Here is a 27,576-nt window from a genome sequence, read left to right as displayed (position 1 = left end):
TCGTGTGGTGTGGGAGGGGGTGTGCTTCTTTTACTTCTCCAGTATTTCACATCTGTAACAATCTACTGAAATGTCAAATGTCAAAATACAGCTATTAATGTGACTCAGGCAGGTCTTTTAGATTAATATCTGAATTTTACATTAATGTCGTTCAGGTGTCACTGAATGTATCGGGGATTTCAAAGAAACATCAGTACTGAAGTTCTGTTTGAGTCTTACAGCTGTTGTGTGTCAGATTCTTTCCTTTGACTTTATTGAATATCTGCAGAAGCAACAGAAAATGTAAGTACGTCTAATAAAGGGTCTGTTTTGTTTTCCTAACAACCCCTAATCAGTTCAGTTCAATATAGGTTTGTGACAGTGGGAATATAACTTGTGTAATTTCTCTCTTTCTATGACTTTCTCTCTCTCTCTCTCTCTCTCTCTCTCTTTAAATGTATTCAGAGATAAACTCTGGTTTCCTGTAATTGATGCTGTAGATTTTCCTTCTCACATCTGTGATGACTGAACTTTGACCTCATGTATTCATGACTCCTCTCCTCTGTCTCCTCTCACAGGGAGAAGATGATCTGCAGGATCCTTCTGTTCATCAGCCTGACCTCCTGTGTCTGTGGTTAGTTTACAACTTTACTTTAATATCCATCCATAACATCCTCTGTAAACAGCAGCGTACTACTCGCTGTCTGTGCTGGACTCTACTTTGCCTTCAGACTTCTTTCTAACCCTGATGAGGGAAGATGAATGAGTTATATTTTGGGGGACATAAACCTGTAGGACTCTGTGGTGCTGGTGGCTGCTTTACCTTTGTTTTTTTCATGGATTCGGCGAGTCCTCCCCCTGGCCAAAAGACAGCACCAGTAAAGATGGCCTCTTATACTGTGTCAGGCAGGAAGTGAAAGAGGCCAACTGGCGGTGCCAGAGGGGAGTCTGCCTTTAGGGATCCAGTTAACTTTAATTACTTTGGGACTTTAAGTTTTGTTATTTTTCTTGCTTTGACAATTAGTTTGGTTGTAAATAGTTTCTTGATATAAATCTTTGTCGATTTTAAGGTTAATTTGTGATATAGACTTAATTGCTTATTCCTGCCTTATTTTGCACATGTTAAATCTTATTTTGCACATGTTAAATCTTATTTTGCACATGTTATTTGCCAATATTAAATTGTCTTTCCAAGCTTTCTTTAAATATTTTGCTCAGTGTTAACACCAACAGATATTACAAGGTATTTAATGTTTTTTTTTTGTAAGTGCTTGTGATTTGATTGACTTGATGAAGCTACTAAGTGTGCAATGGAATTAAAATTATTATCACTCATGCCAAGGTCAGGAATTAACTCTTTTGTGCGAGGCCTAAAATACCAAACCATTGGGTATAACGACTATTGTGGTTGGTACCAACAATTACAATTAAGAAGAGTATTAAATTTATTTACTGTATGTACATTGTACCTGCGATTGACACAACAGTTTCTGTAGTGGCAGGTTAATTAAACATTGGGTATTTAACAAAAAATGACCTTCAATAAACTTGGTGATATCTTCACTCTTGTGCCCTAAATAATCCCACCTCAAGTGCACCCAGCTGTCAGCAGCACACCTTGGTGCACTTCAAGAAACGAGAGAGAGGGAAAGAGGAGGAGGAGGAGGAGGAGGAGGAAGGAAAAGTGTGGAGAAACAGAAATAGCGATGACAAGCATGAATGGAGGAAACATAGATAAGGAAGAAAGCAGGTAAATAAGAGAGAGAGAAATGTAATGACTGTAACAAGAGGGGGACTCACAGTGCTTTAGATTACAGCCCAAATACCCTGAAGTTACTCTGTAAACACATGTAACAAGGTGGGAACAACCAACATAACTTACTCTGTAACTACAGAGGACAATGTGAGAACAGTTTGTTTCAATCTTACTTGCCTCAAAACTAAATTAACTACACAGTTTTCAATCAGAAGAGCATATGAACCATATATATGCGTCTGGTTCGTTCATACCTCATGTTTTATCTTTAGCTATATTTATATTAGCTTTAGCTACATATTTATTTCCTGGGATGAAAGGAGGCTGTGCACAGAGCTGAAAAAGCTAATACCTTGAGGAGCCGTAATGCCGGATGAAAAGAAATGCCAGAGAGAAGACTTTCAACATTTTAATGACTTCAGAATTGTTAACATGTCTTTACATCAAAACACAAGTGAGTGACATCTTTGGTTGGTAATAACAGAATAGGTAAGTACAAGTTCTTTACAAGTATGTAAATTGTTGCCCACTTATTCCATAACTTCACATCTTGTACCTACATGTATGTATTGGTACGTACTGTACTGGTACACCTTTAATACAAAATATTACACTGTAACTACGGAGTAATTACACTGTACGTTGATGACCGTAATCTAATCGTTACCAAAAATTGATATCAAAATTGACAAGGAATTTGCCTGAATGTTGTGGTGCATAACAGTTCACAAAACTATATTGTAAGTGAGAAGCCACGGCTTTAAACTGTAAACTAAAGAGAATTAAATGAAATGTGCAAAATAATGACCTGGAATGTGTAAATGTTCATAGTGTTAACAGTAAATGCAGTGTGTAATTAATAAGTTATACTAATGTAACGAGCCACATTAGTTCAAAGCAAATAGATACTTAAAGAGCTTAAAATAGCAAATGTAATGGTTTTGAGTCCTACAGGTTTATGTCCCCCAAAATATAACTGTGTTCATCTTCTCTCATCAGGGTTAGAACGAAGTGTGAAGGCAAAGTAGAGTCCAGCACAGACAGCGAGTAGTACAGCTGCTGTCAGTCCAACGTAGAGGCCGATCCTTCCACGACTCTCTGGTTGTGGTTTGGACTGTTCAACAGCTGCTGTAAAGGACATAAAATAATAATAATTGTACTTCTGTTTCACAAATTCTGTTATCTCAACATTCAACTCTCCTACTTGTGACATTTCACACTTGCTCGAGTCCAAAATGAAAATCTGAACTGCTTGTGCTTGAACCTGGTGATGTTTGTGTTCACATACAGCATTTATGTTGTATTTATAAATCTTTACAATACTGCTACACTCATAAAGTTTAGCAGTCCAGTCAGTACATCACTGATAACTTGCATTAAAAAAGGCTTCTTGAGTTCTACTGAATCATTTTACCAGTGACACTGAGTCGGCATCTGCCAGAGCTCTTCTCGTCATCTGTTCCCACTGTACACATGTACAGACCCGAGTCATCAGTCCTGAGTCTGGACACATGAAGTCTGATTCGTCCTTTACTGAGGGCGTCTTTGTCACACTGAACTCGTCCTGCAAACTTTACATCCTGAGACTCTGAGACCTCAACACCATCACTTAGATGATACAGGACTGGGGGGGTTGGGATTTTAACATCAGGCAACAGTTTACAGGTGATGTTAAGTGAGGTGGAGGAACTGTTGGGTTTGGTTGAAAATATCCATTCCAGTGTGATGTTGTTGTTCTCCTCTGCTGGATAGGGGGTCTTTGTCACATCCAATACACATGTTGCTGTTTAGGAGACAGAGAGGGAAAGTGAGGACCAGACAAACTGAGAAGGCATTTTGCCAATTTTATCACTCACAGATTTAAAGATGAAGGTCATAAAATCTGTTAATTATTATTATTATTGTGTACAAACAAACAGGCAAACTACATTGCTCCTTTTTCATTTTGGGGTACTTAAAATAACTACGGGGTACATCTGTGTGTTTACTTCGGAACAAAGGTCCAGGGGAAGGTCTGTTGTCACGGATGCTGTCGGCCTCTGAAGACTGTCTCAGTTGTCATTCACCAGCAAACTTCATTGCTTGACACTCGTTTACAGCCTGGTGGCTCCGCCTGCCATCGGCAGACATAATTCACCAACCAAAGATGTGACTCACTTGTGTTTTGATGGAAAGACATGTTAACAATTCTGAAGTCATTAAAATGTTGGAGGTCTTCTCTCTGGCATTTGTTTTCATCCGGCATTACAGCTCCTCAAGTTGTTTACTTTGTCTTTGTCTCTGTGCACAGCCTCCATAAATATGATTTGTGGTGAACATGGAAACTCTCACATAGACTTTGAATGAACTGTCACAGATTTCATTAATCAGGCAAATTCAAGAGCCAAGAGCCAAGAGCCAGAGTCAGAGCCAGAGCCAGAGTCAGAGTCAGAGCCAAGGAGTTGCGCCCAGCTCTCATGTGATGATGTTCATTTCACAAATGACTTAACTGCCAAATCTGTTGCAGATTAGACACAGAAGGCAGAGGAATTACTGCAGGTGAGTAAGACACTTCTGTGCTCTGTGGGATGAGTTATTGGCACTGTCAGATTCAAGAGTGAATTTAAAGGCTTTTGTGCATTTTAAAAGATGGATTAAGGATATTTTGTTTTTGGTGTTGTTTTGGAGCCTAATGTGTTTTTAAAATAGGATAGGTAGGATAATATAATGAAGGTCCATTTTAGACATTATACTGGGCAATTGATGTTTAAATCAAATGTTTCATGTTCCCTGTATGCCAGCATTCAGCCTCTGTTCAACAGTGCAGTATTAGGAATAGTTCAGAAGTAACGTGGGAAACTTGAGAGGCTGAAACTTATGTGTGTTTGAAAAATGATTTATTGCATTGTTTGTCTTACCTTTTTTTTATTTACACCATTGTAACACTTAAATTTTCCTTTGGGGTTAAAAATATCAATCAATTAAATATCTATCTGTCTAACTATCTATCTAATGCTGCTAACTGAATCATTGGATGTTTTACGTCATATTTTCTACATAATTACGCCCACACCCTTTTTTTTTCAACGATGTTTCTGCAGCCTCCTGCCGCTGAGAAGGTTTTTGCGGCTGTTGAGAAGGTCTTATTGCGGTCTTGCCCTAATCCTGTTGTCATGCGGGTTTTTAATGCATAGCGGTTAGCCGCAGGGCTCACTCCTTCGTGTGGTGTGGGAGGGGGTGTGCTTCTTTTACTTCTCCAGTATTTCACATCTGTAACTATTCTCTGTAACTATTGTCTATTAATGTGACTCAGGCAGGTCAGATTAATATCTGAATTTTACATTAATGTCGTTCAGGTGTCACTGAATGTATCAGGGATTTCAAAGAAACATCAGTACTGAAGTTCTGTTTGTGTCTTACAGCTGTTGTGTGTCAGATTCTTTCCTTTGACTTTATTGAATATCTGCAGAAGCAACAGAAAATGTAAGTACGTCTTTAAGTAAAGGGTCTGTGTTGTTTTTCTAACAACCCCTAATCAGTTCAGTTCAATGTAGGTTTGTGACAGTGGGAATATAACTTGTGTAATTTCTCTCTTTCTATGACTTTCTCTCTCTCTCTCTCTCTCTTCCTGTACGTGTGTACAAGACCTTGCCAGAAGCCACTTTGTTGTTAAAAGTGTTTTGTGGAGCCATGCAAGGAACCATGACGTGTTAAAAAAAACACATCAGTAGCAAGAGCAAGTATTGTAGTTTTCCTGGTATGTGGCCTATCTATTGAGGTAGTTAGTGCCCCACCAATTTTTTACATATAAAAACACCATTAGGTATATTTATTTCACCATGGTATCCATGGTAACTATTGTTTCCTGCTTGAGGTGGAGAGGGATGTGTGTGCCCCCTACGGTTCATTTTTTCCTCTTACACCCTCCCCTTAATGCAAAGTAGTACAAGTATTGACAAGCACTCAAATATTTCCTCTTTCCTCCTCTTTGGCGCCATCTTGTGACAGAAATACATGACTGCACCTGAGAAAATGAAGATTTTTAAATGTTTTCAGAGATAAACTCTGGTGTTCTGTAATTGATGCTGTAGATTTTTCTTCTCACACCTGTGATGACTGAACTTAGACCTCATGTGTTCATGACTCCTCTCCTCTGTCTCCTCTCACAGGGAGAAGATGATCTGCAGGATCCTTCTGTTCATCAGCCTGACCTCATGTGTCTGTGGTTAGTTTACAACTTTACTTTAATATCCATAAATATAATAAACAAAATATATTTTCAGCCTCACTGACATTTTATGACCTTCATCTTTAAATCTGTGAGTGATAAAATTGGCAAAATGCCTTCTCAGTTTGTTTGGTCCTCACTTTCCCTCTCTGTCTCCTCAACAGCAACATGTGTAGTGGATGTGACAAAGACCTCCTATCAGGCAGAGGAGAACAAAAACATCACACTGGAATGGATGTTTTCAACCACACCCAACAGTTCCTCCACCTCACTTAACATCACCTGTAATCTGATAGATGTTAAATACCCAGTCCTGTATCATCTACGTGATGGTGTTGAGGTCTCAGAGTCTCAGGATGTAAAGTTTGCAGGACGAGTTCAGTGTGACAAAGATGCCCTCAGAGAAGGACATATCAAACTCCATGTGTTCAGACTCAGGACTGATGACTCGGGTCTGTACCGGTGTACAGTGGGACCAGATGACAAGAAGAACACTACCAGATGCCGACTCAATGTCACTGGTAAGATGATCCAGTAGAACTCAGGAAGCCTTTTTTTAATGCAAGTTATCAGTGATGTAGTGACTGGACTGCTAAACTTTATGAGTGTAGCTGTATTGTTAAGATTTATAAATACAACATAAATGCTGTATGTGAACACAAACATCACCAGGTTCAAGCACAAGCGGTTCAGATTTTCATTTTGGACTCGAGCAAGTGTGAAATGTCACAAGTAGGAGAATTGAATGTTGAGATAACAGAATTTGTGAAACAGAAGTACAATTATTATTATTTTATGTCCTTTACAGCAGCTGTTGAACAGTCCAAACCACAACCAGAGAGTCGTGGAAGGATCGGCCTCTACGTTGGACTGACAGCAGCTGTACTACTCGCTGTCTGTGCTGGACTCTACTTTGCCTTCAGACTTCGTTCTAACCCTGATGAGAGAAGATGAACACAGTTATATTTTGGGGGACATAAACCTGTAGGACTCAAAACCATTACATTTGCTATTTTAAGCTCTTTAAGTATCTATTTGCTTTGAACTAATGTGGCTCGTTACATTAGTATAACTTATTAATTACACACTGCATTTACTGTTAACACTATGAACATTTACACATTCCAGGTCATTATTTTGTACATTTCATTTAATTCTCTTTAGGTTACAGTTTAAAGCCGTGGCTTCTCACTTACAATATAGTTTTGTGAACTGTTATGCACCGAAACATTCAGGCAAATTCCTTGTCAATTTTGATATCAATTGTTGGTAATGCTTAGATTTATGGTCATCAACGTACAGTGTAATTACTCCGTAGTTACAGTGTAATCTTTTGTATTAAAGGTGTACCAGTACAGTACGTACCAATACATACATGTAGGTACAAGATGTGAAGTTATGGAATAAGTGGGCAACAATTTACGTACTTATAAAGAACTTATACTGTACTTTATACTTTAACTGACGGGTACTTATGTAGTGTACGTATGTACAATTATGTACAATTAGTAGTATGTACAATTTACTGAGCAATAATCTGGAAATTTGGAAAGAATTGTGTTTTGATGTAAAGACATGTTAACAATTCTGAAGTCATTAAAATGTTGAAAGTCTTCTCTCTGGCATTTGTTTTCATCCGGCATTACGGCTCCTCAAGGTATTAGCTTTTTCAGCTCTGTGCACAGCCTCCTTTCATCCCAGGAAATAAATATGTAGCTAAAGCTAATATAAATATAGCTAAAGATAGAACATGAGGTATGAACGAACCAGGACGCATATATATGGTTCATATGCTCTTCTGATTGAAAACTGTGTAGTTAATTTAGTTTTGAAATAAACTAAAATTGAAATAAACTGTTCTGACATTGTCCTCTGTAGTTACAAAGTAAGTTATGTTGGTTGTTCCCACCTTGTTACATGTGTTTACAGAGTAACTTCAGGGTATTTGGGGCTGTAATCTAAAGCACTGCGAGTCCCCCTCTTGTTACAGTCATTAAATTTACTCCCTCTTATTAACTTGCTTTCTTCCTTATCTATGTTTCCTCCATTCATGCTGCTCATCGCCATTTCTGTTTTCTCCACACTTTTCCTCCTTCCCCTCCTCATCCTCTTCATTTTCCCTCTCTCCTCTCTTCCACAGCCTTCATGCACTTGTTTCTTGAAGCTCACCAAAGTGTGCTGCTGACAGCTGGGTGCCACTTGAGGTGGGGGATTATTTAGGGCACAAGAGTGAAGATATCACTGAGTTTATTGAAGGTCATTTTTTGTTAAATACCCAATGTTTAATTAACCTGCCACTACAGAAACTGTTGTGTCAATCACAAGTACAATGTACATACAGTAAATAAATTTAATACTCTTCTTAATTGTAATTGTTGGTACCACCACAGCAGTCGTTATACCCAATGGTTTGGTATTTTAGGCCTCGCACAAAAGAGTGAATTCCTGACCTTGGCATGAGTGATAATAATTTTAATTCCATTGCACACTTAGTAGCTTCATCAAGTCAATCAAATCACAAGCACTTACAAAAAAAAACATTCAATACCTTGTAATATCTGTTGGTGTTAACGCTGAGCAAAATATTTAAAGAAAGCTTGGAAAGACAATTTAATATTGGCAAAACATGTGCAAAATAAGATTTAACATGTGCAAAATAAGGCAGGAATAAACAATTAAGTCTATATCACAAATTAACCTTAATATCAACAAAGATTTAAATCAAGAAACTATTTACAACAAAACTAATTGTCAAAGCATGAAAAATAACAAAACTTAAAGTCCCAAAGTAATTAAAGCTAACTGGATCCTGAAAGGCAGACTCCCCTCTGGCACGCCCAGTTGGCCTCTTTCACTTCCTGCCTGACACAGTATAAGAGGCCATCTTTACTGGCGCTTTCTTTTGGCCAGGGGGAGGACTCGCCGGATCCATGAAAAAAACAAAGGTAAAGCATAATTTAATGCAAGCAAGAAATATTAATGACAGAATGTTATCAAAAGTACGTGAACTTAAATTAGCAAACAAACTCAATAATAAAGTGTGCACTGTATGAAAACAAAAGACTATGTGTACTGTCATTATTTGAAATGTTTGTATGTTAACAGTGTTAAAAAGGAAACAACTAATACTCTGTGTTCACATGTGATGCAGCCACCAGCACCACAAATCCTACAGGTTTATGTCCCCCAAAATATAACTGTGTTCATCTTCTCTCATCAGGGTTAGAAAGAAGTCTGAAAGCAGAGCAGAGTCCAGCACAGACAGCGAGTAGTACAGCTGTTGTCAGTCCAACGTAGAGGCCGATCCTTCCCCGACACTCTGGTTGTGGTCTCTCAGTAGGTTTTTGAGGTTTGGGCTGATCAACAGCTGCTGTAAAGGACATAAAATAATAATAACTGTACTTGTATTACACAAATTCTGTCATCTCAACATTCAACTCTCCTACTTGTGACACCTCACACTTGAAAATCTGAACCATTTGTGCTTGAACCTGGTGATGTTTGTGTTCACATACAGCATATTTTATGATGTATTTATAAATCTTAACAATACAGCTACACTCATAAAGTTTAGCAGTCCAGTCAGTACATCACTGATAACTTGCATTAAAAAAAGGCTTCCTGAGTTCTACTGGATCATCTTACCAGTGACATTGAGTCTGCATCTCTTAGAGCTCTTCTCGTAACCTGTTCCCACCATACAAATGTACACACCCGAGTCATCAGTCCTGAGTCTGGACACATGAAGTCTGATTCGTCCTTCACTGAGGGCGTCTTTGTCACACTGAACTCGTCCTGCAAACTTTACATTCTGAGACTCTGAGACCTCAACACCATCACTTAGATGATACAGGACTGGGGGGGTTGGGATTTTAACATCAGGCAACAGTTTACAGGTGATGTTAAGTGAGGTGGAGGAACTGTTGGGTTTGGTTGAAAATATCCATTCCAGTGTGATGTTGTTGTTCTCCTCTGCCGGATAGGGGGTCTTTGTCACATCCAATACACATCTTATTGCTGAAGAGACAGAGAGGGAAAGTGAGGACCAGACAAACTGAGAAGGCATTTTGCCAATGTTATCACTCAAATTTAAAGATGATGGTCATAAAATCTATTAGTGAGGCTGAAAATGTATTTTGTTTATTTATATTTATGGATATTAAAGTAAAGTTGTAAACTAACCACAGACACAGGAGGTCAGGCTGATGAACAGAAGGATCCTGCAGATCATCTTCTCCCTGTGAGAGGAGACAGAGGGGAGGAAAACTTGTGTTTTGATGGAAACACGTTAAATTTGATTTGTGGTGAACGTGGAAACTCCCACATAAGCTTTAAATTAACTGTCACAGAGTGTTTTCCTAACAACCCCTACCCCCTAAGCTTTAAAGCTTAAATCAAATTTTGGTAACGCTTAGATTACAGTCATCAACGTACAGTGTAATTACTCCGTAGTTACAGTGTAATCTTTTGTATTAAAGGTGTACCAGTACAGTACGTACCAATACATACATGTAGGTACAAGATATGAAGTTATGGAATAAGTGGGCAACAATTTACGTACTCATAAAGAACTTATACTGTACTTTATACTTTAACTGCCGGGTACTTATTCTATTATTACAGAGTATGTACAATTTACTGAGCAAAAATCTGGAAATTTGGAAAGAATTAAGAGAGAATTAACATTCTAGTTATTGTTTAACTACTAGGTACCTATTCTGTTATTACAGGGTACAGTATGATCGTAGAACTGAGCAAAAATCTGGATGTTTCAGAGAAGATGGAGTGTTGACTTCTGCAGCACTTAATAACTGTGACGTGATTTTATTTCAGAATGACCATATTACCAACAAACAGGCAAACCACATTGCTCCTTTTTCATTTTGGGGTACTTAAAATAACTACGGGGTACATCAGTGCGTTTACCTCGGAACAAAGGTCCAGGGGAAGGTCTGTTGTCACGGATGCTGTCGGCCTCTGAAGACTGTCTCAGTTGTCATTCACCAGCAAACTTCATTACTTGACATTCGTTTACAGCCTGTTGGCTCCGCCTGCCATCGGCGGACATAATTCACCAACCAAAGGTGTGGCTCACATGTGTTTTGATGGAAAGACATGTTAACAATTCTGAGGTCATTCAAATGTTGAAAGTCTTCTCTCTGGCATTTGTTTTCATCCAGCATTACGGCTCCTCAAGTTATTTGCTTTTTCAGCTCTGTGCACAGCCTCCACAAATTTGATTTGTGGTGAACGTGGAAACTCCCACGTAAGCTTTAAATTAACTGTCACAGAATCCAGTAACCAGGCAGAGCCAAGAGCCAGAGTCAGAGTCAGAGTCAGAACCAAGGAGGTGCGCCCAGCTCTCATGTGATGATGTTCATTTCACAAATGACCAAACTGCCAGATCTGTTGCAGATTAGACACAGAAGGCAGAGGAATTATTGCAGGTGAGTAAGACACTTCTGTGCTCTGTGGGATGAGTGATTGGCACTGTCAGATTCAAGAGTGAATTTAAAAGCTTTTTTTTCAACAATGTTTCTGCAGCCTCCTGCCGCTGAGAAGGTTTGTGCGGCTGTTGAGAAGGTCTTATTGCGGTCTTGCCCTAGTCCTGTTGTCATGCGGGTTTTTAATGCATAGCGGTTAGCCGCAGGGCTCATTCCTTCATGTGGTGTGGGAGGGGGTGTGTTTCTTTTACTTCTCCAGTATTTCACATCTGTAACTATTCTCTGTAACTATTGTCTATTAATGTGACTCAGGCAGGTCTTTTAGATTAATATCTGAATTTTACATTAATGTCGTTCAGGTGTCACTGAACGTATCGGGGATTTCAAAGAAACATCAGTACTGAAGTTCTGTTTGTGTCTTACAGCTGTTGTGTGTCAGATTCTTTCCTTTGACTTTATTGAATATCTGCAGAAGCAACAGAAAATGTAAGTACGTCTTTAAATAAAGGGTCTGTTTTGTTTTCCTAACAACCCCTAATCAGTTCAGTTCAATGTAGGTTTGTGACAGTGGGAATATAACTTGTGTAATTTCTCTCTTTCTATGACTTTCTCTCTCTCTCTCTCTCTCTCTCTTCCTCTGTACGTGTGTACAAGACCTTGCTAGAAGCCACTTTGTTGTTAAAAGTGTTTTGTGGAGCCATGCAAGGAACCATGACGTGTTAAAAAAAACACATCAGTAGCAAGAGCAAGTATTGTAGTTTTCCTGGTATGTGGCCTATCTATTGAGGTAGTTGGTGCCCCACCAATTTTTTACATATAAAAACACCATTAGGTATATGTATTTCACCATGGTATCCATGGTAACTATTGTTTCCTGCTTGAGGTGGAGAGGGGTGTGTGTGCCCCCTACGGTTCATTTTTTCCTTTTACACCCTCCCCTTAATGCAAAGTAGCACAAGTATTGACAAGCACTCAAATATTTCCTCTTTCCTCCTCTTTGGCGCCATCTTGTGACAGAAATACATGACTGCACCTGAGAAAATGAAGATTTTTAAATGTTCTCAGAGATAAACTCTGGTTTTCTGTAATTGATGCTGTAGGTTTTCCTTCTCACACCTGTGATGACTGAACTTTGACCTCATGTGTTCATGACTCCTCTCCTCTGTCTCCTCTCACAGGGAGAAGATGATCTGCAGGATCCTTCTGTTCATCAGCCTGACCTCCTGTGTCTGTGGTTAGTTTACAACTTTACTTTAATATCCATAAATATAAATAAACAAAATACATTTTCAGCCACACTAATAGATTTTATGACCATCATCTTTAAATTTGAGTGATAACATTGGCAAAATGCCTTCTCAGTTTGTCTGGTCCTCACTTTCCCTCTCTGTCTCTTCAGCAATAAGATGTGTATTGGATGTGACAAAGACCCCCTATCCAGCAGAGGAGAACAACAACATCACACTGGAATGGATATTTTCAACCAAACCCAACAGTTCCTCCACCTCACTTAACATCACCTGTAAACTGTTGCCTGATGTTAAAATCCCAACCCCCCCAGTCCTGTATCATCTAAGTGATGGTGTTGAGGTCTCAGAGTCTCAGGATGTAAAGTTTGCAGGACGAGTTCAGTGTGACAAAGACGCCCTCAGTAAAGGACGAATCAGACTTCATGTGTCCAGACTCAGGACTGATGACTCAGGTCTGTACCAGTGTACAGTGGGACCAGATGACGAGAAGAGCTCTACTGACTGGACTGCTAAACTTTATGAGTGTAGCTGTATTGTTAAGATTTATAAATACAATATAAATGCTGTATGTGAACACAAACATCACCAGGTTCAAGCACAAATGGTTCAGATTTTCATTTTGGACTCGAGCAAGTGTGAAATGTCACAAGTAGGAGAGTCGAATGTTGAGATAACAGAATTTGTGAAACAGAAATACAATTATTATTATTTTATGTCCTTTACAGCAGCTTTTGATCAGCCCAAACCACAACCAGAGAGTCAGGGAAGGATCGGCCTCTACGTTGGACTGACAGCAGCTGTACTACTCGCTGTCTGTGCTGGACTCTACTTTGCCTTCAGACTTCGTTCTAACCCTGATGAGAGAAGATGAACAGTTATATTTTGGGGGACATAAACCTGTAGGACTCAAAACCATTACATTTGCTATTTTAAGCTCTTTAAGTATCTATTTGCTTTGAACTAATGTGGCTCGTTACATTAGTACAACTTATCAATTACACACTGCATTTACTGTTAACACTATGAACATTTACACATTCCAGGTCATTATTTTGCACATTTCATTTAATTCTCTTTAGTTTACAGTTTAAAGCTGTGGCTTCTCACTTACAATATAATTTTGTGAACTGTTATGCACCACAACATTCAGGCAAATTCCTTGTCAATTTTGATATCAATTTTTGGTAACGCTTAGATTACGGTCATCAACGTACAGTGTAATTACTCCATAGTTACAGTGTAATCTTTTGTATTAAGGGTGTACCAGTACAGTACGTACCAATACATACATGTAGGTACAAGATGTGAAGTTATGGAATAAGGGGGCAACAATTTACGTACTTATAAAGAACTTATACTGTACTTTATACTTTAACTGACGGGTACTTATTCTATTATTACAGAGTATGTACAACTTACTGAGCAATAATCTGGAAATTTGGAAAGAATTAAGAGAGAATTAACATTCTAGTTATTGTTTAACTACTAGGTACCTATTCTGTTATTACCAACCAAAGATGTCACTCACTTGTATTTTGATGTAAAGACATGTTAACAATGAAGTCATTAAAATGTTGAAAGTCTTCTCTCTGGCATTTGTTTTCACCCGGCATTACGGCTCCTCAAGGTATTAGCTTTTTCAGCTCTGTGCACAGCCTCCTTTCATCCCAGGAAATAAATATGTAGCTAAAGCTAATATAAATATAGCTAAAGATAAAACATGAGGTATGAACGAACCAGGACGCATATATATGGTTCATATGCTCTTCTGATTGAAAACTGTGTAGTTAATTTAGTTTTGAAATAAACTAAAATTGAAATAAACTGTTCTCACATTGTCCTCTGTAGTTACAGAGTAAGTTATGTTGGTTGTTCCCACCTTGTTACATGTGTTTATAGAGTAACTTCAGGGTATTTGGGCTGTAATCTAAAGCACTGTGAGTCCCCCTCTTGTTACAGCCATTACATTTGTCTCCCTCTTATTAACCTGCTTTCTTCCTTATCTATGTTTCCTCCATTCATGCTGCTCATCGCCATTTCTGTTTTCTTCACACTTTTCCTCCTTCCCCTCCTCATCCTCTTCATTTTCCCTCTCTCCTCTCTTCCACAGCCTTCATGCACTTGTTTCTTGAAGCTCACCAAAGTGTGCTGCTGACAGCTGGGTGCCACTTGAGGTGGGGGATTATTTAGGGCACAAGAGTGAAGATATCACTGAGTTTATTGAAGGTCATTTTTTGTTAAATACCCAATGTTTAATTAACCTGCCACTACAGAAACTGTTGTGTCAATCGCAAGTACAATGTACATACAGTAAATAAATTTAATACTCTTCTTAATTGTAATTGTTGGTACCACCACAGCAGTCGTTATACCCAATGGTTTGGTATTTTAGGCCTCGCACAAAAGAGTTAATTCCTGACCTTGGCACGAGTGATAATAATTTTAATTCCATTGCACGCTTAGTAGCTTCATCAAGTCAATCAAATCACAAGCACTTACAAAAAAAACATTCAATACCTTGTAATATCTGTTGGTGTTAACGCTGAGCAAAATATTTAAAGAAAGCTTGGAAAGACAATTTAATATTGGCAAAACATGTGCAAAATAAGATTTAACATGTGCAAAATAAGGCAGGAATAAACAATTAAGTCTATATCACAAATTAACCTTAATATCAACAAAGATTTAAATCAAGAAACTATTTACAACCAAACTAATTGTCAAAGCAAGAAAAATAACAAAACTTAAAGTCCCAAAGTAATTAAAGCTAACTGGATCCCTAAAGGCAGACTCCCCTCTGGCACGCCCAGTTGGCCTCTTTCACTTCCTGCCTGACACAGTATAAGAGGCCATCTTTACTGGTGCTGTCTTTTGGCCAGGGGGAGGACTCGCCGGATCCATGAAAAAAACAAAGGTAAAGCATAATTTAATGCAAGCAAGAAATATTAATGACAGAATGTTATCAAAAGTACGTGAACTTAAATTAGCAAACAAACTCAATAATAAAGTGTGTACTGTATGAAAACAAAAGACTATGTGTACTGTCATTATTTGAAATGTTTGTATGTTAACAGTGTTAAAAAGGAAACAACTAATACTCTGTGTTCACATGTGATGCAGCCACCAGCACCACAAATCCTACAGGTTTATGTCCCCCAAAATATAACTGTGTTCATCTTCTCTCATCAGGGTTAGAAAGAAGTCTGAAAGCAGAGCAGAGTCCAGCACAGACAGCGAGTAGTACAGCTGTTGTCAGTCCAACGTAGAGGCCGATCCTTCCCCGACACTCTGGTTGTGGTCTCTCAGTAGGTTTTTGAGGTTTGGGCTGATCAACAGCTGCTGTAAAGCACATAAAATAATAATAACTGTACTTGTATTTCACAAATTCTGTCATCTCAACATTCAACTCTCCTACTTGTGACACCTCACACTTGAAAATCTGAACCATTTGTGCTTGAACCTGGTGATGTTTGTGTTCACATACAGCATATTTTATGATGTATTTATAAATCTTAGCAAATAATACAGTGGCTGCTGAGTGCAGCTACACTCATAAAGTTTAGCAGTCCAGTCACTACATCACTGATAACTTGCATTAAAAAAAGGCTTCCTGAGTTCTACTGGATCATCTTACCAGTGACATTGAGTCTGCATCTCTTAGAGCTCTTCTCGTCACCTGTTCCCACCGTACAAATGTACACACCCGAGTCATCAGTCCTGAGTCTGGACACATGAAGTCTGATTCGTCCTTCACTGAGGGCGTCTTTGTCACACTGAACTCGTCCTACATTCTGAGACTCTGAGACCTCAACACCATCACGTAGCTGATACAGGACTGGGATTTTAACATCACTTATCGGTTTACAGAGGATGTTAAGTGAGGTAGAGGAACTGTTGGGTTTGGTTGAAAACATCCATTCCAGTGTGATGTTGTTGTTCTCCTCTGCCTGATAGGAGGTCTTTGTCACATCCACTACACATGTTTCTGTTGAGTAGACAGAGAGGGAAAATGAGGACCAGACAAACTGAGAAGGCATTTTGCCAATTTTATCACTCACAGATTTAAAGATGAAGGTCATAAAATCTGTTAGTGAGGCTGAAAATGTATTTTATTTATTTATATTTATGGATATTAAAGTAAAGTTGTAAACTAACCACAGACACAGGAAGTCAGGCTGATGAACAGAAGGATCCTGCAGATCATCTTCTCCCTGTGAGAGGAGACAGAGGAGAGGAAAACTTGTGAGTTGATGGAAAGACATGTTAACAATTCTGAGGTCATTCAAATGTTGAAAGTCTTCTGTTTGGCATTTGTTTTCATCCGGCATTTCGGCTCCTCACGTTATTTACTTTTTCAGCCCTGTGCACAGCCTCCACAAATTTGATTCGTGGTGAACGTGGAAACTCCCACGTAAACTTTGAATGAACTGCTAGAGTCCAGTTCATTAAAAGTTCAGAAAGTTCTCAGCAGAGCCAAGGAGTTGCGCCTGGCTCTGATGTGGCGATGTTCATTTCACAAATGACCAAACTGCCAAATCTGTTGCAGATTACACACAGAAGGCAGAGGAATTATTGCAGGTGAGTAAGACACTTCTGTGCTCTGTGGGATAAGTGATTGGCACTGTCAGATTCAAGAGTGAATTTAAAGGCTTTTGTGCATTTTAAAAGATGGATTAAGGATATTTTGTTTTTGGTGTTGTTTTGGAGCCTAATGTGTTTTTAAAATAGGATAGGTAGGATAATATAATGAAGGTCCATTTTGGACATTATACTGGGCAATTGATGTTTAAATCAAATGTTTCATGTTCCCTGTATGCCAGCATTCAGCTTCTGTTCAACAGTGCAGTATTAGGAATAGTTCAGAAGTAACGTGGGAAACTTGAGAGGCTGAAACTTATGTGTGTTTGAAAAATGATTTATTGCATTGTTTGTCTTACCTTTTTTTTATTTACACCATTGTAACACTTAAATTTCCCTTTGGGGATTAAAAATATCAATCAATTAAGTATCTATCTATCTGTCTAACTATCTATCTAATGCTGCTAACTGAATCATTGGATGTTTTACGTCATATTTTCTACATAATTACGCCCACACGCTTTTTTTTCAACGATGTTTCTGCAGCCTCCTGCCGCTGAGAAGGTTTGTGCGGCTGTTGAGAAGGTCTTATTGCAGTCTTGCCCTGGTCCTGTTGTCATGCGGGTTTTTAATGCATAGCGGTTAGCCGCAAGACTCACTCCTTCGTGTGGTGTGGGAGGGGGTGTGTTTCTTTTACTTCTCCAGTATTTCACATCTGTAACAATCTACTGAAATGTCAAATGTCAAAATACAGCTATTAATGTGACTCAGGCATGTCTTTTAGATTAATATCTGAATTTTACATTAATGTCGTTCAGGTGTCACTGAATGTATCGGGGATTACAAAGAAACATCAGTACTGAAGTTCTGTTTGTGTCTTACAGCTGTTGTGTGTCAGATTCTTTCCTTTGACTTTATTGAATATCTGCAGAAGCAACAGAAAATGTAAGTACGTCTTTAAATAAAGGGTCTGTTTTGTTTTCCTAACAACCCTTAATCAGTTCAGTTCAATGTAGGTTTGTGACAGTGGGAATATAACTTGTGTAATTTCTCTCTTTCTATGACTTTATCTCTCTCTCTCTCTCTCTCTCTCTCTCTCTCTCTCTCTCTCTCTCTCTCTCTCTGTCTCTCTCTCTCTTCCTCTGTACGTGTGTACAAGACCTTGCTAGAAGCCACTTTGTTGTTAAAAGTGTTTTGTGAAGCCATGCAAGGAACCATGACGTGTTTAAAAAAACACATCAGTAGCAAGAGCAAGTATTGTAGTTTTCCTGGTATGTAGCCTATCTATTGAGGTAGTTGGTGCCCCACCATTTTTTTTACATATAAAAACGCCATTAGGTATATGTATTTCACCATGGTATCCATGGTAACTATTGTTTCCTGCTTGAGGTGGAGAGGGATGTGTGTGCCCCCTACGGTTCATTTTTTCCTTTTACACCCTCCCCTTAATGCACAGTAGTACAAGTTTTGACAAACACTCAAATATTTCCTCTTTCCTCCTCTTTGGCGCCATCTTGTCACAGAAATACATGACTGCACCCGAGAAACTGAAGATTTTTAAATGTTCTCAGAGATAAACTCTGGTTTTCTGTAATTGATGCTGTAGGTTTTCCTTCTCACACCTGTGATGACTGAACTTTGACCTCATGTGTTCATGACTCCTCTCCTCTGTCTCCTCTCACAGGGAGAAGATGATCTGCAGGATCCTTCTGTTCATCAGCCTGACCTCCTGTGTCTGTGGTTAGTTTACAACTTTACTTTAATATCCATAAATATAAATAAACAAAATACATTTTCAGCCTCACTAATAGATTTTATGACCATCATCTTTAAATTTGAGTGATAACATTGGCAAAATGCCTTCTCAGTTTGTTCGGTCCTCACTTTCCCTCTCTGTCTCTTCAGCAATAAGATGTGTATTGGATGTGACAAAGACCACCTATCTGGCAGAGGAGAACAACAACACCATACTGGAATGGATATTTTCAACCAAACCCAACAGTTCCTCCACCTCACTTAACATCACCTGTAATCTGATAGATGATAAATACCCAGTCCTGTATCATCTACGTGATGGTGTTGAGGTCTCAGAGTCTCAGGATGTAAAGTTTGCAGGACGAGTTCAGTGTGACAAAGACGCCCTCAGTAAAGGACGAATCAGACTTCATGTGTCCAGACTCAGGATTGATGACTCGGGTCTGTACCAGTGTACAGTGGGAACAGATGACAAGAAGAGCTCTAACAGATGCCGACTCAATGTCACTGGTAAGATGATCCAGTAGAACTCAGGAAGCCTTTTTTCAATGCAAGTTATCAGTGATGTACTGACTGGACTGCTAAACTTTATGAGTGTAGCTGTATTGTTAAGATTTATAAATACAATATAAAATATGCTGTATGTGAACACAAACATCACCAGGTTCAAGCACAAATGGTTCAGATTTTCATTTTGGACTCAAGCAAGTGTGAAATGTCACAAGTAGGAGAGTTGAATGTTGAGATAACAGAATTTGTGAAACAGAAATACAATTATTATTATTTTATGTCCTTTACAGCAGCTGTTGAACAGCCCAAACCACAACCAGAGAGTCAGGGAAGGATCGGCCTCTACGTTGGACTGACAGCAGCTGTACTACTCGCTGTCTGTGCTGGACTCTACTTTGCCTTCAGACTTCGTTCTAACCCTGATGAGAGAAGATGAACACAGTTATGTTTTGGGGGACATAAACCTGTAGGACTCAAAACCATTACATTTGCTATTTTAAGCTCTTTAAGTATCTATGTGCTTTGAACTAATGTGGCTCGTTACATTAGTACAACTTATTAATTACACACTGCATTTACTGTTAACACTATGAACATTTACACATTCCAGGTCATTATTTTGCACATTTCATTTAATTCTCTTTAGTTTACAGTTTAAAGCCGTGGCTTCTCACTTACAATATAGTTTTGTGTATATTTGAACTGTTATGCACCACAACATTCAGGCAAATTCCTTGTCAATTTTGATATCAATTTTTGGTAACGCTTAGATTACAGTCATCAACGTACAGTGTAATTACTCCGTAGTTACAGTGTAATCTTTTGTATTAAAGGTGTACCAGTGCAGTACGTACCAATACATACATGTAGGTACAAGATGTGAAGTTATGGAATAAGGGGGCAACAATTTACGTACTTATAAAGAATTTATACTGTACTTTATACTTTAACTGCCGGGTACTTATTCTATTATTACAGAGTATGTACAACTTACTGAGCAATAATCTGGAAATTTGGAAAGAATTAAGAGAGAATTAACACTCTAGTTATTGTTTAACTACTAGGTACCTATTCTGTTATTACCAACCAAAGATGTCACTCACTTGTGTTTTGATGTTAAGACATGTTAACAATTCTGAAGTCATTAAAATGTTGAAAGTCTTCTCTCTGGCATTTGTTTTCACCCAGCATTACAGCTCCTCAAGTTATACGCTTTTTCAGCTCTGTGCACACCCTCCACAAATTTGATTTGTGGTGAACGTGGAAACTGTCATGTAAGCTTTGAATAAACTGTCAGAGTCCAGTAACCAGACAGATTCAGCTCGCAAGGACAGGAAGTGTGGAAAGATGATCCGTCTCAGCAGAGCCAAGGAGCTGCGCCCAGCTCTCATGTGATGGTGTTCATTTCACAAATGACCAAACTGCCAAATCTGTTGCAGATTAGACACAGAAGGCAGAGGTATTATTGCTGGTGAGAAAGACACTTCTGTGCTCTGTGGGATAAGTGATTGGCACTGTCAGATTCAAGAGTGAATTTAAAGGCTTTTGTCCATTTTAAAAGATGGATTAAGGATATTTTGTTTTTGGTGTTGTTTTGGAGCCTAATGTGTTTTTAAAATAGGATAGGTAGGATAATATAATGAAGGTCCATTTTGGACATTATACTGGGCAATTGATGTTTAAATCAAATGTTTCATGTTCCCTGTATGCCAGCATTCAGCTTCTGTTCAACAGTGCAGTATTGGGAATAGTTCAGAAGTAACGTGGGAAACTTGAGATTCTGAAACTTATGTGTGTTTGAAAAATGATTTATTGCATTGTATGTCTTACCTTTTTTTATTTACCCCATTGTAACACTTAAATTTCCCTTTGGGGATTAAAAATATCAATCAATTAAGTATCTATCTATCTGTCTAACTATCTATCTAATGCTGCTAACTGAATCATTGGATGTTTTACGTCATATTTTCTACATAATTACGCCCACACGCTTTTTTTTCAACGATGTTTCTGCAGCCTCCTGCCGCTGAGAAGGTTTTTGCGGCTGTTGAGAAGGTCTTATTGCAGTCTTGCACTAGTCCTGTTGTCATGCGGGTTTTTAATGCATGGCGGTTAGCCGCAGGGCTCACTCCTTCGTGTGGTGTGGGAGGGGGTGTGCTTCTTTTACTTCTCCAGTATTTCACATCTGTAACTATTCTCTGTAACTATTGTCTATTAATGTGACTCAGGCAGGTCTTTTAGATTAATATCTGAATTTTACATTAATGTCGTTCAGGTGTCACTGAATGTATCGGGGATTTCAAAGAAACATCAGTACTGAAGTTCTGTTTGTGTCTTACAGCTGTTGTGTGTCAGATTCTTTCCTTTGACTTTATTGAATACCTGCAGAAGCAACAGAAAATGTAAGTACGTCTTTAAGTAAAGGGTGTGTGTCGTTTTCCTAACAACCCCTAATCAGTTCAGTTCAATATAGGTTTGTGACAGTGGGAATGTAACTTGTGTAATTTCTCTCTTTCTGTGATTTACTCTCTCTCTCTCTCTCTTCCTCTGTACGTGTGTACAAGACCTTGCTAGAAGCCACTTTGTTGTCACTGTCAAAGTCAGTGACAGAGTGTCCATCCTCTCAACCAGAGGAAAGGTTCCACTCTGACTGTGAAAATGAGACCTCTGAGAACTTAGAGAGTGGATATTCTTTCATTAGAGTACAAAAGTTCTTACAGGACACAAAGGGGCTGAGACAAGTCAAGGTGGACAATTATTTTCCAGACTTGCAACTTTTTCTGGACTCAGTAAAAGTTTACATGAAAAACACAGAAGAGTTTGGGCAGCCTGTTTTCTCTGATCAAGAGATCTACAGACTGAAAAAAATAGTTCTTTATCCCACGTTTGGCCATTTTTGCACATGTGCACTTTAAGTATTGGCACTTTAAATCTGAATGGAGCGAGGGATATCACCAAGAGAGCCTCTCTGTTTAGTCTGATTGGTATGAAACATTTGAATGTTACTTTTGTTCAGGAAACTCACAGTACTGAAGAAATTGCTGCTGAATGGAGGAGAGAGTGGGCGGGGGAGGTTTTTCTCAGTCATAAGAGCAGCATGAGTGGTGGGGTTGGAATTTTATTTAACCAAAATTTTAATTCCATTACCATTGATGTTGAGGAAGTTGTGGCAGGAAGAATTTTATAAGTAAGAGCTGATTTTGGAAAAGTTAAAATGGTATTTATCAACCTTTACGCACCAACTGTAGGGTCTGAAAGACTTGACTTTTATAACGTTTTAAGTGATGTAATTAAACATCCTGATGAGTTTCTGTTCCTTGGAGGGGATTTTAACTGTACGGAAAACCCAAAAATGGACAGGAACCATCCAGAGCCACACGTGGCTTCTAAAAATTGAATTTTAAAGTTAAGTGAAGCTCATGAGCTGAGTGACGTGTGGAGAGCTTTTCATAAAAGCCACCGTCAGTACACCTGGGTCCACACTAAGGACAACCTTTTGTCCATGGCCAGGCTCGATAGGTTTTATTGCTTTAAACATCAGTTAAATGTTTTTAGAAGTTCTTTTATAAGTCCAGTTGGTTTTTCCGACCACTCTTTGGTTCAGTGTTCTGTTTTTATCAAGCAGATACAATCTGGCAGTGCTTATTGGCATTTTAACACATCGCTTTAATCAGATGGAAATTTTAAAGATGTTTTTAATTTCTTTTGGAAAAATTTTAGTGAAACAAAATCCCTCTACAGCTCCTTGCAACAATGGTGGGATAATGGGAAAAGTCAGATCCAAAAACTATGTCTATAGTACACTTTCAATGTCTCCAAAAACTTGGCCAGGTCTATAAGAGCTCTGGAGAGAGAAGTGGTGGAGTTGCAGGCTTTTGCAGATTCCACATGAGAAAGAGGACACATTGAGAACCTCAAGACTAAAAGGTCTGTCTTGGCTGACTTGCTGGGTACCTCTGCAAGGGGCGCTGTGGTGCGCAGTAGGTTTCAAAATGTGGCTTTGATGGACGCTCCCTCTCACTTTTTCTTTGGGTTGGAGCGGAAAAATGGGCAGAGGAGGCAGATGATGTCACTACGCTCACATACTGGGCAGCTGCTGCAGGAGTCGGCTGACATTTGCAGGTTTGCAGCGAGTTTTTATGGTGACTTGTTCAGGTCGGAGTACACCGAGAATCCGGAGGTGTCTCATTTCTTCTATGCAGATCTGCCAAAGGTCTCGGAGGACGCCAACGCAGAGCTGGGGAATGAGATATCGTCTGAAGACTGTATGCTGCACTGCAGGGCTTGCGGGGTGGAACTTCCCCAGGCATTGATGGTCTGCCTGCCGACTTCTATAAGACTTTCTGGTCGGTGCTTGGTGGGGACCTCCTGATGGTCCTCAATGACAGTGTGAAGAAGGGCCGGTTGCCTCAAAGTTGCAGAAGAGCAGTCCTGACTCTCCTCCCTAAAAAAGGAGAGTTACAGGATATTAAAAACTGGCGTCCTGTTTCTCTCCTCTGCACCGACTATAAGCTTCTGTCCAAGGTTCTGGCCAACAGGATGAGGAAGGTGATGGAGCAGGTCATTCATGTGGATCAGACCTACTGTGTACCTGGCAGGTTGGTAACAGACAACATAGCGTTACTTAGAGATGTTGTGGACCTCTCCAGTTCTTTGGGGTTAGATCTTGGACTGATATCCATAGATCAACAAAAGGCTTTTGACCGGGTTGAACATATGTACCTGTGGCAAACACTCAGAGCTTTTGGTTTCAATCCAGGTCTGATAGCCCAGATCCAGGCTTTGTATGGAGACATTGAAAGTGTACTTAAAATAAATGGTGGTTTAAGTGCTCCTTTTAAGGTGGGGAGGGGGGTTAGACAAGGTTGCCCCCTCTCAGGCATGTTGTACTCATTGGCCTTAGAGCCTTTTTTACACAAACTAAGAACACGACTCTCTGGTTTTAATCTCCCTGGTTCCAACTCTGTTGTTAAGCTTTCTGCCTATGCTGATGATGTCATAGTGCTGGTCCAAAAACAGAGTGACATTGACTCTTTAGTTGACAGTGTGGAAAACTTTGGTCCGATCTCTTCTTCAAAAGTTAAATGGGAAAAAAGTGAAGCTCTGATGGTAGGTGATGGTTTAAAGCAGCTCAGCTTACCTGGGAGGCTCACCTGGAAAAAAGGAGGCATAAAATACCTCGGGGTATACCTCGGAGATCCCACCACTGTCTCTAAGAACTGGGAAAATGTTTTAGAGAAAGCTGAAGGAAAACTGAAAAAATGGAAGTGGATTTTACCAAAGTTGTCTTTTAGAGGCTGTGTTCTGGTTATTAATAATCTGATTGCTTCTATGTTGTGGCACCGTTTGTACTGTGTTGATCCTCCAGCTAACCTTCTGTCAAACATCCAGAGGGTAATCGTGGACTTTTTCTGGGATCATCTCCACTGGATCCCACAGAGTGTCTTGTTCTTATCTAAAGACGATGGAGGACAAGGACTGATTCACCTGGCCAGTAGGGGCGCTGTTTTCCGCCTCCAGCACATTCAGAGACTGCTGACCGGCCCTGCTGATCTGGTGTGGAGGCCTGTGGCTCGGGCGATCCTGGGCCAAGGTGGAGGTCAAGGGTTGACTGAGAATTTGTTTTTAATGGATCTACAGAACCGCAGACTGAGTGGGCTTTCTGATTTTTATCAGGGGCGTGGGGCATGTTTAAGAAGCACAGGCCGCTGAGTGAAAGCTCATTGTACTGGATTTTAAAGGAACCTGTCGTTTATGGACTACGTTTTAAAACACTCTGTGGACTGGGAACCTCAATGATGGAGAGGTTTGTCTCCTCCAGAGTCTTCACACTGGGTCAGCTGGTGAGACTGTGTGGACCTAAGCTAGAGATGGTTTCTGCTCTGGCTTCTCAGCTGGGAGTATTTTCAGAGAGACTCCTAACCAACCAGCTCAGAGTGTGGAGAGACCAGCTCTCACAGACTGAACAGAACCTCCTGGTCTCATACTGCCAGGGCTCTGTTTTACCCACCGACTCTGATCCTTTTCCAGCAATCACACTGACTCCTGATTTTAAAGACTGTTCTGGTGTTTTGTTGAACTGTGCTGTACCTGGAGGTGTAAATTTGAATGGTTTAACTGGAAAAATGATGTACCAGCTGTTGGTAAAGATCGTGAACAAAGCCAAGTTGAGGGGGCGTGCTGGCACTACATGGAGGTCTCACCTGGGTCTGAGTGCTGAGGTGAGGCCTCAATGGAGAGCACTTTATAAAACCCTGTTAACCAGGAAGGTGGGAGACTTACAGTGGAGGGTTTTACATGGTGTCCTGCCTGTAAATGCTTTTATTTCTGTTTTAAATCCAAGTGTTTCTGAGTGTTGTCCTTTCTGTCCTCAGAGAGAAACTGTTTTTCACTGTTTTTTGGAATGTGTGAGGTTAACTCCTCTGTTTCTGTTCTTGGAGAAGCTCTTTGGTGAGTTTGGGGAATTTTTCTCCAAAGAGGTTTTCATCCTGGGGCATAAATTCTCGAGGAGGACTCGTGATAAGTTCCAGTTGTTCAACTTTCTGTTGGGCCAAGCTAAGATGGCCATTTATATCAGCAGAAAGAACAAGATAAATGATTCTTTGGATTTGATGTTATCACCATACTGATCAGAATGATAACAAGCAGACTGAAAATTCATCACAACTATTACAAGTTGATGAATGATCTGGACTGTTTTGTCTCTGTGTGGTGTTATAAAAATGTTCTGTGCTCCATTGATAAGGAGGAGCTCTGCTTTGGACGCATGCTGGGCTGAATCTGGTGTTGTTTTTTTTTTAATGCTTTGTTGATCTGATGACTAGATAAATAAAGGTGTTTTAAAAATTCAAAAACTCTCTCTCTCTCTCTCTCTCTCTCTCTCTCTCTCTCTCTCTCTCTCTCTCTCTCTCTCTCTCTCTGTCTCTCTCTCTCTCTGTACGTGTGTACAAGACCTAGAAGCCACTTTGTTGTTAAAAGTGTTTTGTGGAGCCATGCAAGGAACCATGAAGTGTTAAAAAAATCAGTAGCAAGAGCAAGTATTGTAGTTTTCCTGGTATGTGGCTTATCTATTGAGGTAGTTGGTGCCCCACCAATTTTTTACATATAAAAACGCCATTAGGTATATGTATTTCACCATGGTATCCATGGTAACTGTTGTTTCCTGCTTGAGGTGGAGAGGGATGTGTCTGCCCCCTACGGTTCATTTTTTCCTTTCACACCCTCCCCTTAATGCACAGTAGCACAAGTATTGACAAGCACTCAAATATTTCCTCTTTCCTCCTCTTTGGCGCCATCTTGTGACGCTGAAGATTTTTAAATGTATTCAGAGATAAACTCTGGTTTTCTGTAATTGATGCTGTAGATTTTTCTTCTCACACCTGTGATGACTGAACTTTGACCTCATGTGTTCATGACTCCTCTCCTCTGTCTCCTCTCACAGGAAGAAGATGATCTGCAGGATCCTTCTGTTCATCAGCCTGACCTCCTGTGTCTGTGGTTAGTTTACAACTTTACTTTAATATCCATAAATATAATAAACAAAATACATTTTCAGCCTCACTAACAGATTTTATGACTATCATCTTTAAATCTGAGTGATAACATTGGCAAAATGCCTTCTCAGTTTGTCTGGTCCTCACTTTCCCTCTCTGTCTCTTCAGCAATAAGATGTGTATTGGATGTGACAAAGACCCCCTATCAGGCAGAGGAGAACAAAAACATCACACTGGAATGGATGTTTTCAACCAAACCCAACAGTTCCTCCACCTCACGCAACATCTTCTGTAAACTGATAGATGTTAAATACCCAACCCCCCCAGTCCTGTATCATCTACGTGATGGTGTTGAGGTCTCAGAGTCTCAGGATGGAAAGTTTGCAGGAAGAGTTCAGTGTGACAAAGACGCCCTCAGTGAAGACGAATCCGAATCAAACTTCATGTGTCCAGAGTCAGGACTGATGACTCGGGTCTGTACATGTGTACAGTGGGAAAAAGTGACAAGAAGAGCTCTGGCAGATGCCGACTCAATGTCACTGGTAAGATGATCCAGTAGAACTCAGGAAGCCTTTTTTTAATGCAAGTTATCAGTGATGTAGTG

The 27,576-nt window shown here is 39.6% G+C and overlaps 2 protein-coding genes and 2 long non-coding RNA genes across 5 annotated transcripts in view; 3 read left to right on the top strand and 1 right to left on the bottom strand.

The window, feature by feature from the left end:
• The window catches only part of LOC137176129 (uncharacterized), a 32,144-nt gene that overhangs the window by 2,884 nt on the left and 1,684 nt on the right, over positions 1-27,576 (top strand). Inside the window, exons 6-8 of one of the 2 annotated variants that reach the window (XM_067582202.1) lie at positions 558-613; positions 6,107-6,463; positions 13,362-14,187. In XM_067582202.1, the coding sequence (XP_067438303.1) occupies positions 558-613; positions 6,107-6,463; positions 13,362-13,507 (559 nt within the window). In that variant the 3' untranslated portion in view covers positions 13,508-14,187. Of the gene's footprint in view, positions 1-557; positions 614-6,106; positions 6,464-13,361; positions 14,188-27,576 lie in introns of those variants that run through there. The other variant, XM_067582201.1, reaches the window with a different exon arrangement.
• On the bottom strand, positions 2,011-10,176 carry LOC137176130 (butyrophilin-like protein 2). The gene is made up of 3 exons (XM_067582203.1): positions 10,125-10,176; positions 3,150-3,518; positions 2,011-2,863 (listed from the first exon to the last, which is right to left on the bottom strand). Exons 1-3 carry the CDS (start codon positions 10,171-10,173, stop codon positions 2,718-2,720), a joined length of 564 nt encoding a protein of 187 aa, XP_067438304.1. The 5' UTR covers positions 10,174-10,176; the 3' UTR covers positions 2,011-2,717.
• LOC137175782 (uncharacterized) lies at positions 16,881-19,036 on the top strand. Its single transcript, XR_010925716.1, has 3 exons — positions 16,881-17,214; positions 18,099-18,159; positions 18,899-19,036. It is a non-coding gene; the product is annotated as an uncharacterized lncRNA (long non-coding RNA).
• On the top strand, positions 19,126-20,640 carry LOC137176132 (uncharacterized). Its single transcript, XR_010925808.1, has 2 exons — positions 19,126-19,479; positions 19,770-20,640. It is a non-coding gene; the product is annotated as an uncharacterized lncRNA (long non-coding RNA).

This window comes from Thunnus thynnus, chromosome 23 (assembly GCF_963924715.1).
Source record: "Thunnus thynnus chromosome 23, fThuThy2.1, whole genome shotgun sequence".
Lineage (NCBI taxonomy): Eukaryota > Metazoa > Chordata > Actinopteri > Scombriformes > Scombridae > Thunnus > Thunnus thynnus.
Note: the sequence above shows the minus strand (reverse complement) of the source record. Positions and strands in the feature narration are given on the sequence as shown.